We start from the raw sequence: 15,250 nt of genomic DNA on the forward strand, positions 1-15,250 counted from the left end.
AAATCAATAATTTATACATATTCAATAAATTTCTTAAGACAAATACAAAAATTGGACCAAAGTTACTGGATTTAGTTGAACCCCTGACCAAGACATTAGCTCCACCCGCCACAAACAAAGTAAAATCTCTCGTATTAATTTATTAATCTTTGATACAAATGACCATTGGAGTTGAGAAAAACCTAGATGGTCATATGATGAATATAAAATTTATAAAAGCTGATTATGACCATTATGATTTTAAAATAGAGAAGGCAAAATATGCTTGCCATACCATAATGGACAAATTAATTGAAGTTTACTTTGTTAATAATTAATAAAAAAGTTAACTGGATTATAGTGATGATCAAGAAATTTTATTGAGTTCTTACGCGTACATTAAAGTTTTAAATTGTAGCTTCTTGGCCTTATGTTATTTCCTTAGTCACTCATTGAAGTTATTGAACTTATCTTTGTTGACAACTACTAACTCCCATTGTATAATTTTTTTTTCCACATGAAATTGAAGTACAAATAATTTTTGATGGAGGCTGGTTGGGGACCAAAATCAATGTCTTTTTTTTTTTTTTTTTTGTCATGGGACCAAAATCAATGTCGGTTTCAAGATTAACTAACCTTGTCTCCTTTCAAAGACCCAAAAGAAAAAGAAAAAGTGTAAATGTGATATACTTCTTACATAAAAGGACCAAAACACAAATTTCAAGAAATTGAATTTAAATGTGCCTTGTCGAATATTACGATGAGTAAAATAAGAATTTACCAATAATTGAGGGACCAAAATTAGTATTATTCTTTTATTTAACTGTATTCGAAATTTACTAGTCCAATTAATCAATTTCATAATTTTTAAGGGAAAACACTCTAATCAAAATTTCTCTGCTTTCGGGACTTGAACCCGAAACTTTTAATTAAGAGTGTAAGCATCTCATTCCTTCTATTACATCCCTTAATGATGTCTTGTCCCAATAATTGTTCATTATTTAATAGATATTATAATGCACAAGAGTTGGCCATATGTGATTTAAAACAACAAAAACACAAAAAACACAAAAAAAAAAAAACGAAGTAGACTTCATTCTAATAAGAAAAAATGAACTAGAGGCTGAATTAATTAGTCACTCATTTACCGATATATATTTTATTTTATCGAGATCGTGGGAAGGCTACGAATAGGGGATAGAAGGAGAAAGAAAGGATTTAGTCCAAATCAAAGCTTGTACCTATAATACACAAAGAAACTCTCCTTGTTCTTCTCAGTTTACCAGGGAAATTATATTCATGCAAACGCCAAATTTTCTATCACAAGGGTATGTATTTGAAAATGTTGCGTGACCTTTGGAGCGCAGTCTAAACGATTTGCATCTCAATCGGACCAAATTCGCATTCAAAATAATGGTGGTTCACTACGACTCAGCGTGTTAATTGATAATTTCTTTTCAGTTATTCAATTTGTTCATTATCACTAGAATAATATTTTTCCAACAGTACATTAGGATTTGAACGGTCAATACACAAATTAGAATAGTGTAATCCAAAGAAAAAACAAAAAGAACAAATAGTATAAATAAAGAAACCCATCATGATACATCAATTATCATTTGCGAGAGTCCCACAAACTTTTCTTTTCACCTTTTGACGATTCTAAGGATGTAACCGAATATTCAATCAAAGGAAAAATATTTAGTGAAGCTACTTTATATATTTAATTTTCCTTGTCATTGTCAAGTAATGTTAGAATTGAAATTATTTATTGAATTTGGAGTCTCCTAAATAAAGGTAATTGGCTAAAGAGTATTACAACCTCACCTTGCTTTGGTTAAAAAAAGAAAGAGAAATAAAAGCTGCCTTTGATGGAGTATCTTTTTCGGATACACAAAGTCAGTATCCAGACAATAATATATAAATTACTAATGTTTTAAATTTTTAAATAAGGGTAACCTTGTAACTTGTGTTGTATGATTGAGTAATTTGTACCAAACAAGAAAAGAACAAGAAAGTATGATTGAGTATTGATGCCTCGAGGTGGTTGTAATAAGAGTGTATATGCATTATGCATGTTGATTTGATATAAACACGGTGTGCGAGTAATTATGTTAAATTAATTTAACTGAATCCTACATTTTCATCACCAAACAAAACTATGCTAAAATTTCAATAAATACTTGCTCCGTCCCAAACCATGAAGACACTAAGAGTACAAGTGTCAAAACTAGCAATTTTGACTAGGAATTCAAATATAAATTCTTTAAATATTTTAAAATAAAACTTATATATTTCAAAACTACACGAGAAGATAACAAGTCAGCATAACTAATTATTCAAAATGTTTAAAGAAACATTGAGAAAATCACATTATCAAAGAAAAATCCGTTTTACTCCCCAAATAGTAATGCATACCTTTACATAAAATAGAACGTAAGAAATAAGAAAGTTAAACTTATAACTTTAAGAATACAATGATTTTAGTGACAAAAATATTAGAAGTTCGAAATAAATTTTAATTGTGCTCTGACGTTGAAAAACATTTAAGCCAAATAAATTTTAATTGTGCTCTGACGTTGAAAAACATTTAAGCCATCAACTCATAGTTCAACTGTCTCTATAGTCCATCTTAACCTATCATAGTTCACCAGCTATGAGACAATGATCTTCCCTTTAAATACATGAATATATATCATACATTTTTCTTTGAGCCGCATGGTTTACAGTAGTGGTTTGACAATTATTGCATCAACAACAACATACCCAATATAGTTTTATCAGGTGAGGTCTGAAAGTGTACGCAGATTTTATCTCTATCTTTTGACAATTATTGAATCATATGATACTAAAATATCAAAACATTAAGGGATTGTTTGGTATGATGCACAAGCATTAATAGTCCTGAGATAGAAATTTAGCACTTTCTTATTCCTTGTTTGGTTAATAATCATGGAATATGTTATACCAGGATTAAAAATAGTATCGGGATAAGTTATCCCTGCCAGATGGTGAAATTATAGTACCATGATTAATTAATCCTGAATAAAACAATGAAAATAACAAAAAATACTCCTAAGGTCCCTCAAACCTTTTGTATACTAAATACGGTGTAGGATATTTCTGTAAACAGACAACTTCTTCTTAGAAATTATACAATGTATGTTGTTTTTAATACAACAAATCAAACAGTCAATAAAAAAATAATACCAGAATAATTGATTCCAACATAACTAATCCCAATATAACTAATTTCAGCATAACTTGTCTTCAAACCAAACAACCCCTAACTTTATTAGTGGATTGGAGTACCATTGAATTCTGCAGTTTCTTCTTTATACTTGAATATACTAGTAACTCAAACGAATTGAATTTACATACAAAGCTCATAAACGAAACTTCCTCATTCAGGAATTTTTCGTCTTTTTATCACAAAATTGTAACTAAGCAACTTCCCTATGTTTGGAGAAGTTCACCTATGTTCAACATAATTCTGGAGGACAAAAAAGGAAAATGTTGATCATAATAAGACTTGATTATCACACCAGGTCTTTGTTTGTGTAGGTTCCAACCGATTTCAATCACTCCCTCTATTCTTGTTTATTTGTCTATAATGCACTTTGCACTCCCCTTAAAAAATAGTAATTTGCTGACTTTGTTGATACATTGTAAACATAAGCGGCTTTAGCAAGTATGTTTATAATATATCAACAAATTAAGTCACTCAAGTAGGCCATAAGAAGACTTGATTATCACAACAAGTCCTTGTTTGGGTAGGATAGTTCCAGCCGCTTTCAATTACTCCTTTTCTCGTTTACTTATCCACAATGGACTATGCACTCCCCTTAAAAATAATAATTTGCTAACTTTATTGATATATTGTAAACATAAATGACTTTAGCAAGTAATAAAGTCATTTATGTTTATAATGTATCACCAAATTAAGTCACTCAAGTAGGCCATAAGAAGACTTGATTATCACACAAGTCTTTGTGTAGGATAGTTCCAACCAATTTCAATCACTCCCTCTGTTATAGTTTACTTGTTGACAATGAACTTTCCACACTCCTTAAGAAATTATAATAAATGAACTGCATATTTTATTATTATACTCATATTAATTGTCGTATAGTTTTAAATCTCAATACACTTGAGACATGATTTGAAGAATGAATAGTTAATATTAAGGGTAAAACGAAAGTAACAAACTTATTTTTCTCTTGATTCACTAAAGTGGACACAAGAAAAAGTGAAAGTTAATTTTTATTATAGTGGACAAGTAAAAGTGGAGGGAGCAAGTAAAAGATTATGGATCCACATATTGGAATGATATTTTTAAAAGAATGATACTTTTAAAATTAGTTTAAATATCACACATTTCCTAATATAAAGAGACAAAACACATATTTTAGTTAGTTGAAGATTAATAGCTTGCTTGACCAAGCTTTTGGGAGACAAAAAATGTTTTTTTTTTCTTTTCTAAAAAGTGCTTATTTTAAAAAAGTAAAGTGTTTGGTCAAGCTTTTGAGAGAAAATAAGTGTTTCTAAAGAATAGTAGAAGTTGTTTTTTAGAAGCTAAAAAAAAGTAAATTTTTCCCAAAAGCACTTCTGAGAAAATACACTTATAAACACTTTTTCAAAGCCTGACCAAACACTAATACTGCTGCAATGTGTTTCTTAAATTAATTGGTCAAACGCAAATTATTTTCGCCAAAAATACTTTTTGAAAATCACTTTTTTTTAAAAAAATATATTTTAAAAAAAAATTATTTTAAAAGTTAAGGCCAAACATACTATAAATATGCTTAACCAAATATTGCAACAATTAAAATTAGAATACATCAATAATTGAGACACTAAAAATGCAAGTGTCCCCAACTTTATATTTTGTTGAGTTCCAACTAATATTGTCCAAATTGTACCAGGAGATTTGGGAACTCGAATATTCAATCCTATAATTCCGTTTCTTCTTCTTCCGCCATATGTAACTGCCATTACCAGCTTCTTTCATGCTCTCTATTTGAACCACCCATCCCTACCACTACCAATGTCCGTACGAATCTCCGGCACTTTTATTCTCTCATATTTCGACAAATTTTGATTTTGTTTCTTGTAATTTTTAATTAAATATATTTAATCTTCATCAAATGATATGTGCACTTTTGATCCCTCTAACATTGAATCTTAAGAAAATAATGAATTATTAAGAGTTAAGTCATCCAATTATCAATGTATCGTAAATTTGTAGTGTTGCTCCATATTTGAGGACATTGAAAGTTAAATATGATTAACCACATATCATACTAACAATTAAAATTAGAATATATCAATAATTCAGACTCTAAAACTGCAATTATCTCACTTTATAATTTTTTGGGTTTCAACTAAATATTACTCCATCCGTCCTGATTTAAGTATCTCTTAAAAAGAGTGTTTCTTTCTATATTAGTAAGTTTTCCAATCCAACATTCTACCGGTAAGTTTACTATCACAAAATTTAAACCATTACACACATCTTTAGTTTTAGATCACAAATTTTAAAAGACGCTTTCATTTAATTTTTATCAATCAAACTAAGACATTTAAATTAAAACTAGTATCCAAATTGTACTAGGAGACAAAAATATATAAAGCGTTTTTGGGAACTCAAATATTCAATCTTACAGCTCCATCACTTCATCTCTTCTATATATGTAACTACCATCTTTCAGCAGCCCCCCCCCCCCCCCCCCCCGCCCCTTGTCCACACTACCCCACTTCCACCCATACCCCTACCAATAACTGATTCGTTAAAACTGCAATTATCCCTAATTTTATATTTTTTGGGTTTCAACGGACTCGTTTGGCCATGAAATTGTTATAACTTTTTGAATTAAACTTGAAATATATTTCAGAATTCAAAAATCTCTAAATAGCTATTTTCACATTTTTCACTCCAAATCACTCACAAAAATTTAATTATTTTTTCAGATTGTACTCATGTCCAAACACAACTTCAATTTTTAAACAAACATTTTTCAACTTTTTTTCAAATACTACTTTATTTTTTTAATTTCACATTTTTTCCAAACACCCACTAACTATTGTCCAAATTATACTAGGAGACAAATATATAATCGTCTTTTTGGGAACTCAAATATTCAATCTCTTCATCTTCTCCTCCTCTATGTAACTGCCATCAAATGCCAGCTTCTTTAATGTGAACCACCCACTCCTCTACGTACCCTACCCTAACCTACCAATGTCCGTACTAATCTCTGCAGCTCTTCACAACGGGACAGAGACAGATCAGGAGTCACTAACTTTATATTTTTTTACACGTTCTTAGCAAATAGCTAATTCTTGGAAAAAACGCATATTCTTTCAATTTCATAATAAGTGACTTTTTACGTTTTTCATTTTATTTTAAAATAAATAGTATTTTAAAATTTTAAGAAGAAATTAATCTTTTTCTTTCAAAATGATCCTTATTTACATAATAAAAAATTATTAAGCTTTTATTTTTCTAAGCATTTAATTAGGGGTAAGTTAGTAAAAATATTTTTAATTTTTTAAAAGTGAGCACTTTCTTAAGAGGCGTGTAAACCTAAAAAATCACTTATTATAGAATGGAGAGAGTATTTTGACTAGATTAACTTTAATTAAATACTGTATAATTAATATAGTTTCTTCATTATATAAAAACTCATTTATCTAAATAATGAATAAATTTGAAAAAGAGTATTTAAATCCTTCTCGATCACGTAAATGAACACTTATTTGAAACAAAATAAAAAGATTAAGCAGGCATTTAGCCATGAAAATCAAATGTTTTTCACTTTACTTAGAATTTTGAAATTGGATTCGAAGATGAAATTTTGTTTGGTTATAGTTTTTGCAAAATATATTTGGTGGTTTTAGGACCCGTTTGACCATGAAAATTTTTCACTTTTTTCTAAAAAATTATTTCACTTTATTTGAAAATTAGTGTTTGGCCATGAAAATTTCAAATACAACTTGAAGGTGTATTTGGAATTTAAAAAATAACTAAAACCTTATTTTCACTTTTTTCACTTTTAACACATTCAAATAATCAAATATTCTTTGCAAAAAAACTATAACCAAACACAACTCCATCTTCAACCCCACTTAAAAATTCCAAATAAGGTGAAAAATATTTGGTTTTCATGGCCAAACGCCTACTTAGTGTATTGAAAGTGAAAAAAAGCAAAAACAAGATTTTAAGTGTTTTTCAAATTTCAAATATAATTTCAAGTTATATTTAAAATTTTATCGCCAAATATTAATTTTCAAATAAAATGAAATAATTTATCAGAAAAAAAAAAATCTCGTGGCCAAAATTGTACACTTAGAGCCCGTTTGGATTGGCTTATAAGTTAGCTTATAAGCTGTTTTTAGCTTTTTTGAGTGTTTGGCTGGCCAGCTTAAAGTCATTTTATGCTTAAAATAAGCTCAAAAAAATAATTGGACCCATTTGACTTAGTTTATCTAAAGCAGCTTATAAGCTGAAAACAGCTTATAAGTCAAAAAAAATAAGTTGGACTACCCCAACTTATTTTTTTCAGCTTATAAGCTGCAAACAGCTTATAAGCTGCAAACAGCTTTAAGCTGTAAGCCAATCCAAACGGGCTCTTAGTATTCTGCAAATATATATATATCTCTTCATCTTCTTCTCTTCTATATGTATGTAACTGCCATCTTTCAGCCAAAAATAAATAAAACACTGCCATCAAATACCAGCTACTTTCATGCTCTCTATCTGCCCCCTACCCCAGTACCTCCTACCCCTACAAAATGTCCGTACTAATATCTGCAGCTCTTCCCAACGGCTCATCTCCGCCGGCGCCGGAGGAGGCAGATGAGGAGTCACTCTCTCTTCCATTGCTGCGTCGATCAGCATCCAATAATACTTCTCAGGTTGCCATTGTTGGCTCCAGTGTCTGCCCTATTGAAAGCCTCGACTACGAGTATGTCTACTTACTAATTACCTCTCTCCCTCTATCTCTATTTCTATATATGTTGTAATGTATGTGTAATTTGCGAATAGCGTACACGAAGTAATTTCGTTCCTGAATTTAGTTTTTGCTTAGAAACTTATTTGTGAAGGAAAAAACTTTATTCATAAACTAAACGCTTTCTACAATCTCAAACTATTGAAAATAGATAGCAAACACCTCTATTTGAAATAGTACGAAGCGTGACTAAAAACTAGAAAACATATTTCTATATAATTCTGACTATAAATCCTACTATTTAGATATTTCTCTTGAGCCGAGGGTCTTTCGAAAATAGCCTCCCCGTCTTCCGAGATAGGGGTATGGTCTGCGTACACTTTACCCTCCACAGACCTCACATTGTGGGATTTCACTGGGTATGTTGTTGTTGTTGTTAAAACAACAACAAAAAAAAATCCTAACAAATTTTGGTTTCTTAAAATAAAATACAATCTCTCTCTGTATCTATATGAGTGTATATGTTGTAATTAAGTGTAATTTGCAATAGTATTCGCAAAGTATGTTCCTTTTGTGAATTTAGTTTGCTTTAAAACTCATTTGTGTTGAAAAAGAAGAAGAAGATATGTAAATTAATAATAGCGGAGTTCGGGATAAGATAAGGAGGTACTTCTTTATTTGGTCTCAATTATGGAATTGTTTTTATGCTCTAAGGAAGAATTCAATAGTTTATAAGAGTGTTTACATTAAAGTATTGTAGGGTAATGCAAAAAAGAAATTGGATATGGTAGGAGAAATATGCGTGGAGCTAACATGATAAATGTTGGGCAAAAACGGCCCAAAGATACTCTCAACATAATGTGATATTGTCCGCTTTGGGCTTAGCCCGCACGGTTTTCTCTAAAAGGCCTCAGATCATTAAGAGTATCCAACTCCTTATAAACAACTCTCTTTTCTTTTCAGCTATCAATGTGGTACTTTGTTCGCACACCCAATAATAAAGAGAGTTCTCAATTCAATTTTCTTTCTATTTTTGAAGTTCCTGGAAGAAGAGTTTTTGTTTTGAGCTGAGTATATATTTTGGTGGAAAATGTTTCCTTTTTCTTTCCCTTTCTCTGATTGGATTGGCAAATAAACTAAGCCTGACTATGGTGCTTGTCTGGTTGAAGAATCATGGAGAATGATTATTTCAAGCAAGATTGGAGACATGGAGAAAAGATTCAAATATTGCAGTACTTATCCATGAAATGGATGATGTGCTTTTTCATTGGATTGTTTGTCGGCCTCGTTGGTTTCTGTAACAATCTTGCTGTTGAGAACATTGCTGGAATGAAATTTGTGGTCACCTCTGATATGATGCTTGCGAGAAGGTATACACTTCTCTTTCACTCATAACCTTTCATGTAATACCCGCATACGGCTTTGATTGTTATGTCGACATTACTTGAGATTATATATTACAAACTGATATCTGCTGCTATTTCATCTAATTTTTGTCTGAAGTTCTTATACTTAAACGATATAACCAATTGTGTGCACAATCCTGATATTAACCATCATTCTTTTAGGTGATTGACTGGAATGTTATGGTCATATAAATACATGTATATGTTATGCATGTGTGTCTGAGGGAACTGAACTATGGAATATGGAAATAACCCTGTTATGTGCTCTAAGTTTGTGGAGTGGAATATTTATAATTTCTTTTATATTTATAAATAGAAAGTATTTGATTTACTTTTATAAGTATGTTTTTGAGGTGATTGATTTGTGACATAATGCAACAGGTATACAACGGCTTTTCTTGTATTTGTATCTTCCAATTTCGGACTGACATTATTTGCCGGTCTAATTACGGCTTTTATCGCACCAGAGGCTGCTGGTTCAGGTATACCTGAAGTTAAGGCTTACTTGAATGGCGTCGATGCACCAGCAATATTTTCTCTCAGAACTCTCTTTGTCAAGGTAAAGCGACCTTGAATTGCCTTTTCATTTGGATGCCTTTTTTTCCTTATCCAATTTTACATTTTATTTACTAATGTTCAATTCTAGTGTTGGTGGTGGATTATGTGTTTGGCAATGATTGCATGAATTCAGGATTATGTAATTGTGTGGTTGATCAATTAATGTGATATGTGGATTTCCTTTCATACTGCATAAGTGAGCTCATAGAAGATTGGATGTGTGTGTGTGTGTGGGGGGGGGGGGGGGGGGGGGGATATACTTTTATTTTAAATGTTCACTGACTAATGCTGGGTAGCAGATTGATCTCCAAAATCTCGTCCATTCATTGTCCATAACAGACTGCAGCTAACTGTCTGGTTTTAAACTGTTCACAACCATTTGGGAGGTGTTCTGCCTGGGGATGTCCCAGTCTATACCCTTGCACTGGCAAAGTTGTAACATATGAACTTTTAAATCTGCAAAGTCAATCAAAGGGCAGCCCGGTGCACAAAACATCCCGCTTTAGCAGCATCCGGGGAAGGACCGCACCCTAAAGGGTGTGATGTAGGCAGCCTAATCTAATGCAAGCATTAGTGGCTGCTTCCATGCCTCGAACCCATGCGCTTATCTACAGTTTGTGCAAAGTCAATCAATAACAACAACAACAACATACCCAGTGTAATCCCACTTTGTGCAAAGTTAATCATTCAATTATTTGTTTCCTGTAGAAGACACTTTCTTTTTAATTTAACCATGGGCTTATCTACAGTTTGTGCATGGATATTTGAATCTTCCATAGTGTTTATGATTATCTTATTTTACATCACGTGACTAGTTGATAAATAATTTTTGAGTTTTCCGTCATGTTTTCTGTCTGTCTTTCCTCTGTTCCATTGTTTTGAAGCCTTAGTGCAACATGTTATGTAGAGTAAGAGGCCTTACTTGAAACTTTGATGAACAGATTGTTGGCAGCATTTCTGCCGTATCAGGATCTCTTGTAATTGGAAAAGCAGGTCCCATGGTTCATACTGGTGCTTGCATTGCAGCATTGATGGGTCAAGGCGGGTCAAAGAAGTATGGATTAACTTGGAAATGGCTGAAGTATTTTAAAAGCGATAGAGATCGACGAGATCTTGTAACATGTGGGTCAGCTGCTGGGATGGCTGCTGCATTCCGAGCTCCTGTTGGTGGTTTGTTGTTTGCTCTTGAAGAAATGGCATCTTGGTATATATAAAAAAATGAACATGCTTTACGTTGATTCTTGGTAAACCAACAAGTTTATGGGAGATAATAGGCGTTATCTCTATATTTGAGTTAGAAAGATTATAGTAGGATGTCCTCTCTCTTTTAGATGGTTGATATTATGCACAACGTGATACTGAAATTGACTTCACTGTCCAACAAGGACTTTTTAGATTGCCTTATAGTTGGTGGCTTTGCATTTTCTCTTTTAATTATAATTTGCATCTAAAGGATGGAATACCTAAGGCAGTTATTGTAGCCCTTCATCAAAAGGTGTGGTCATGGACTTTTGAATTGTCAAGTTGGCTCCTTCAGAAAATAAACGTTAAGGTTGCTTCCTCTACTTGAAATATGCCCCTTTTAGTTATATTTAATTTTATGTTTTCCTTCATCTTTTGTGGCTTTAGATACTTGGGTAACAAGTCTTACCTTAAATCCAAGGCCAAAAACATAGTTGAAGTGGTTTATACTGTCAAAAACATACCCAGTGTAGTCCCACAAGTGGGGTCTGGAGAGGGTAGAGTGTACGCAGACCTTACCCCTACCTTGAGAGGTAGAGAGGCATTTTCAGATAGACCCTCGGCTCAAGAAAAGCAACTCAAAAGAAATAACGGAAGTGAAGAAGCCATGTCGAAGTATTTGAAAAAAGTGATTTATACTATCATTGAATGTATTTTGTCAATAGGTTGTGATAGTTTTTATTCAGCTCCCAAGTGGACAGACTATCAATGATCTATGAAAGATGATTAGCCAATGGGGATGGTCCAAACTTGCTTTCGATTTTCTTGAATAGTATTTTGTTCAGCATACTTAAGAGGGGATAGTTTTGCCTGAGCTGATTTTGCTGGACATGAACTTTCTGTAAAGTTAAGTTTTTATGGGTAAAGGAAAGGTCAACATGGAAATGTTTATTCATAAGTAGTTATCTGTGGACTTAAGTGAGTAAAGTTTTTTTCCCCTGGAATATGTAGCTATGTCAAGTCAGCTTTTTGAGAGTCATTAAACAATCTGAAAGTTCTCTTTATTAGGTCTCTCATCTCTTATATGCACATACAAATAATAGATTGATTTGATGGATACTGAATTATGGATGTTGATATTTGGTGGGATTAGATTAAAAAGGATGCTGTAGTTTTCCCTTTTGTTCTGACATTGTAAGCACTTCCTTTGTGACACAGGTGGAGAAGTGCTTTATTGTGGAGAGCCTTTTTCACTACGGCTGTGGTTGCAATTGTGCTTCGGGCTTTGATTGATGTTTGTTTGAGTGGAAAATGTGGACTCTTTGGTAAAGGAGGTCTCATAATGTTCGATGTCACGTCAGCTAATAGCGCATATCAGATCCAGGATGTGCCTCCTGTTCTTTTCCTAGCAGCTATTGGAGGCATATTGGGAAGTTTGTACAACTTTTTACAGGATAAGGTTCTGCAGATTTATAACCGAATTAACGAGTATGACCTTACATGGCTTTTAGATTTTCAGATCTTCTTTTTTTCAAGGCATGATAAAGTTAAAAATACTTATGCGGCTCCTTTTTCTTTTTTCTGGTTCTCAGGGGAGGAGCTGCTTACAAAATAGTTCTGGCTCTTACGGTATCCATTTTCACATCTTGTCTTCTTTTTGGATTACCATGGTTGGCATCTTGCCGCCCTTGCCCTTCAGATTCATCAGAACCTTGCCCCACAATTGGACGGAATGGTAACTTTAAGAAGTTTCAATGTCCTCCAGGCCACTACAATGATCTTGCCAGTTTATTTTTCAACACGAATGATGATGCAATTAAAAACCTTTTCAGCAAGGACACTGATAACGAGTTTCACCATCTCTCAATGCTAATTTTCTTTATCACCTGTTTTTTGCTGAGCATCTTTAGTTATGGGATAGTCGTACCAGCAGGTCTCTTTGTGCCTGTCATTGTGACAGGTGCGGCTTATGGCCGATTTGTTGGGATGTTGTTTGGTTCACACTCGACTCTTAACCATGGCCTTTTTGCTGTATTAGGTTCAGCTTCCCTTCTTGGGGGTTCTATGAGAATGACAGTTTCCTTATGCGTTATTATCCTAGAATTGACTAATGACCTCCTCTTGCTACCTCTAATGATGCTAGTTCTTCTTATCTCCAAAACTGTAGCTGATGCATTTAATGGGAATATATATGACCTCATAATGAGGGCGAAGGGTTTTCCTTACTTGGAAGGTCATGCTGAACCTTACTTGAGACAACTGGCAGTGAGCGATGTGGTCACAGGTCCACTCCAGCTCTTCAACGGCTTTGAGAAAGTTAGTAACATAGTTCATGTCCTCAAAACCACCGGGCATAATGGCTTTCCAGTGGTGGATGAGCCCCCAGTTTCCGAAGCACCAATTCTATTTGGTTTGATACTCCGCGCACATCTTGTTACATTGCTAAAGAAGAAAGCATTTCTTCAAAATCCCGTACCTGCTGGATATGACGCCTTTAACCAGATTTCAGCTGATGAGTTTGCAAAGAAGGGTTTAGACCATGGAGACAGAGTGGAAAATATACAACTGACAGATGAAGAGATGGATATGTTTATAGATCTACATCCTTTTTGTAACACTTCACCTTACACTGTCGTAGAGACTATATCCTTGGCGAAGGCTCTGGTGCTCTTCCGAGAAGTTGGTTTAAGGCATCTGCTGGTAATACCCAAGGTTTCTGGGGTAAGCGCTGTTTCCTCGTCTTTTCTATTGCGAATGCTTTATCAATGATCTTCTCATCTTTTCTGTTGCGAATTCTTTATCGATAATCTTCTTGGAAGCTTTATTGTATCCCTAAAAGTAATTCAACAGTCAGTAAAATATACATTAGCATAACCTGAAGGATAGATTTCCCAGCTTCCTGCATGCATGCTTTTGTGCATTAGTTTATAACTCGCTAACTGTTTATATTTGTTCATGAATGCATAATCTTTCACCAAAATCTCGCTCTTTTTTAGGTATTTGATGTGAAACATGTATGATCTTTGAGTTCGCGTTGTCTTGTTTATTTCTACATTTTGATTATCTTCCTAATTGCATCAACTGATCAACATTCCCATCGTCCTCTGATGGGATTAAGTATGAAGTGTTCTCTCACTGTTACATTTTATTTTGCTCTCCCTATTTCATCCACCGCCTTGATTATGAAACTGTTGGTTGTTTGGACCAAGTACATTCTTTTTTCAGAAGTCAGAAACAAATGCATTTTGTTAGCTCATAATTCTTATTTATTTATGTTGAACATGCTTTTCATTTGGCTTTTTTTTTTTTTCTTCAAATGAACGCTTCTTCAACTACATTTAGAAATTGATGTTCTCTTGTTTGCAGAGGATACCTGTTGTGGGGATAATTACAAGGCATGATTTCATGCCAGAGCATGTGCTAAGCTTGCATCCATCATTGGCTAAGAGCAAGTGGAAAAGATTAAGGTTCAAGTTACCTCGCGGGGTTAAAATCTTTTAGAGACTACATTGACAATCTAAAATAGGCCCACTGAGGTATGTGAATAGAGCTTGCAATATTGCTGCACTATGCTAGTAAGATTATTCTTCCCTAGTTTCCTCATCAATTCTAAGATCCTAAGGGTCTTCTTGAGATGGATTTTGTATTTATTTTGCCTCAGTTAATCAATTCGGTTATAGTTGCTCCGTTTTTGTCAATAAATATGCTCATTTTCGTCATCCTCTTTCTCCTTTTGGTTCACAATTTTGCAAACTGAGCTGTAAAGTTCCACAATTTGAGTTTTCGTGTTCCACATTTTTCTTTGCGCTTGCCCGGATGACAGATTTAACAGTCTGTTGAAAATAGAGAAAAATGCTAAGCAGAACAGCGGCTGGGCAAATTAAAATTTTTGTGGGATAAGGCTTCGCCAACCCTGTCACGACCCAAGCCCATTATTGTCCATTTTGGCCCAACAAATCTCACGGATTTACAATTTTTTGAGCGGATTGTCCTTCTTTTGCGGTGGTCTTTAAATTTTGGCCCTCAAATTGGTGGTCTTTAAGTTTTGCCCTTCGTTTGAAAAGGTGGTCGAAAATACTGAGGTTCTGGGTTCGAACCCCCGCTCAGACATAAAAATAAAAATAGTTTTGTAAGGCAAGACTTTGAGAAAAGTCTGTCTTATGCGGCATAAGT

General features: G+C 33.5%; 1 protein-coding gene across 1 annotated transcript; it reads left to right on the forward strand.

The window, feature by feature from the left end:
• Positions 1-7,645: 7,645 nt before the first annotated feature.
• LOC132603118 (putative chloride channel-like protein CLC-g) lies at positions 7,646-14,796 on the forward strand. The gene is made up of 7 exons (XM_060316017.1): positions 7,646-7,946; positions 9,101-9,301; positions 9,719-9,896; positions 10,837-11,099; positions 12,296-12,565; positions 12,670-13,798; positions 14,444-14,796. Exons 1-7 carry the CDS (start codon positions 7,774-7,776, stop codon positions 14,576-14,578), a joined length of 2,349 nt encoding a protein of 782 aa, XP_060172000.1. The 5' UTR covers positions 7,646-7,773; the 3' UTR covers positions 14,579-14,796.
• Positions 14,797-15,250: the final 454 nt, after the last annotated feature.

The sequence above is a fragment of the Lycium barbarum genome, chromosome 7 (genome assembly GCF_019175385.1).
Source record: "Lycium barbarum isolate Lr01 chromosome 7, ASM1917538v2, whole genome shotgun sequence".
Taxonomy (NCBI): Eukaryota; Viridiplantae; Streptophyta; class Magnoliopsida; order Solanales; family Solanaceae; genus Lycium; species Lycium barbarum.

Excerpts from the sequence above, each read along its gene's own strand:
- LOC132603118 (XM_060316017.1), top strand. The coding sequence starts at position 7,774 with ATGTCCGTACTAATATCTGCAGCTCTTCCCAACGGCTCATCTCCGCCG. Across the intron at positions 7,947-9,100 it reads ATTGAAAGCCTCGACTACGA|AATCATGGAGAATGATTATT; the intron begins GTATGTCTACTT and ends GTCTGGTTGAAG. Across the intron at positions 9,897-10,836 it reads TCAGAACTCTCTTTGTCAAG|ATTGTTGGCAGCATTTCTGC; the intron begins GTAAAGCGACCT and ends TTTGATGAACAG.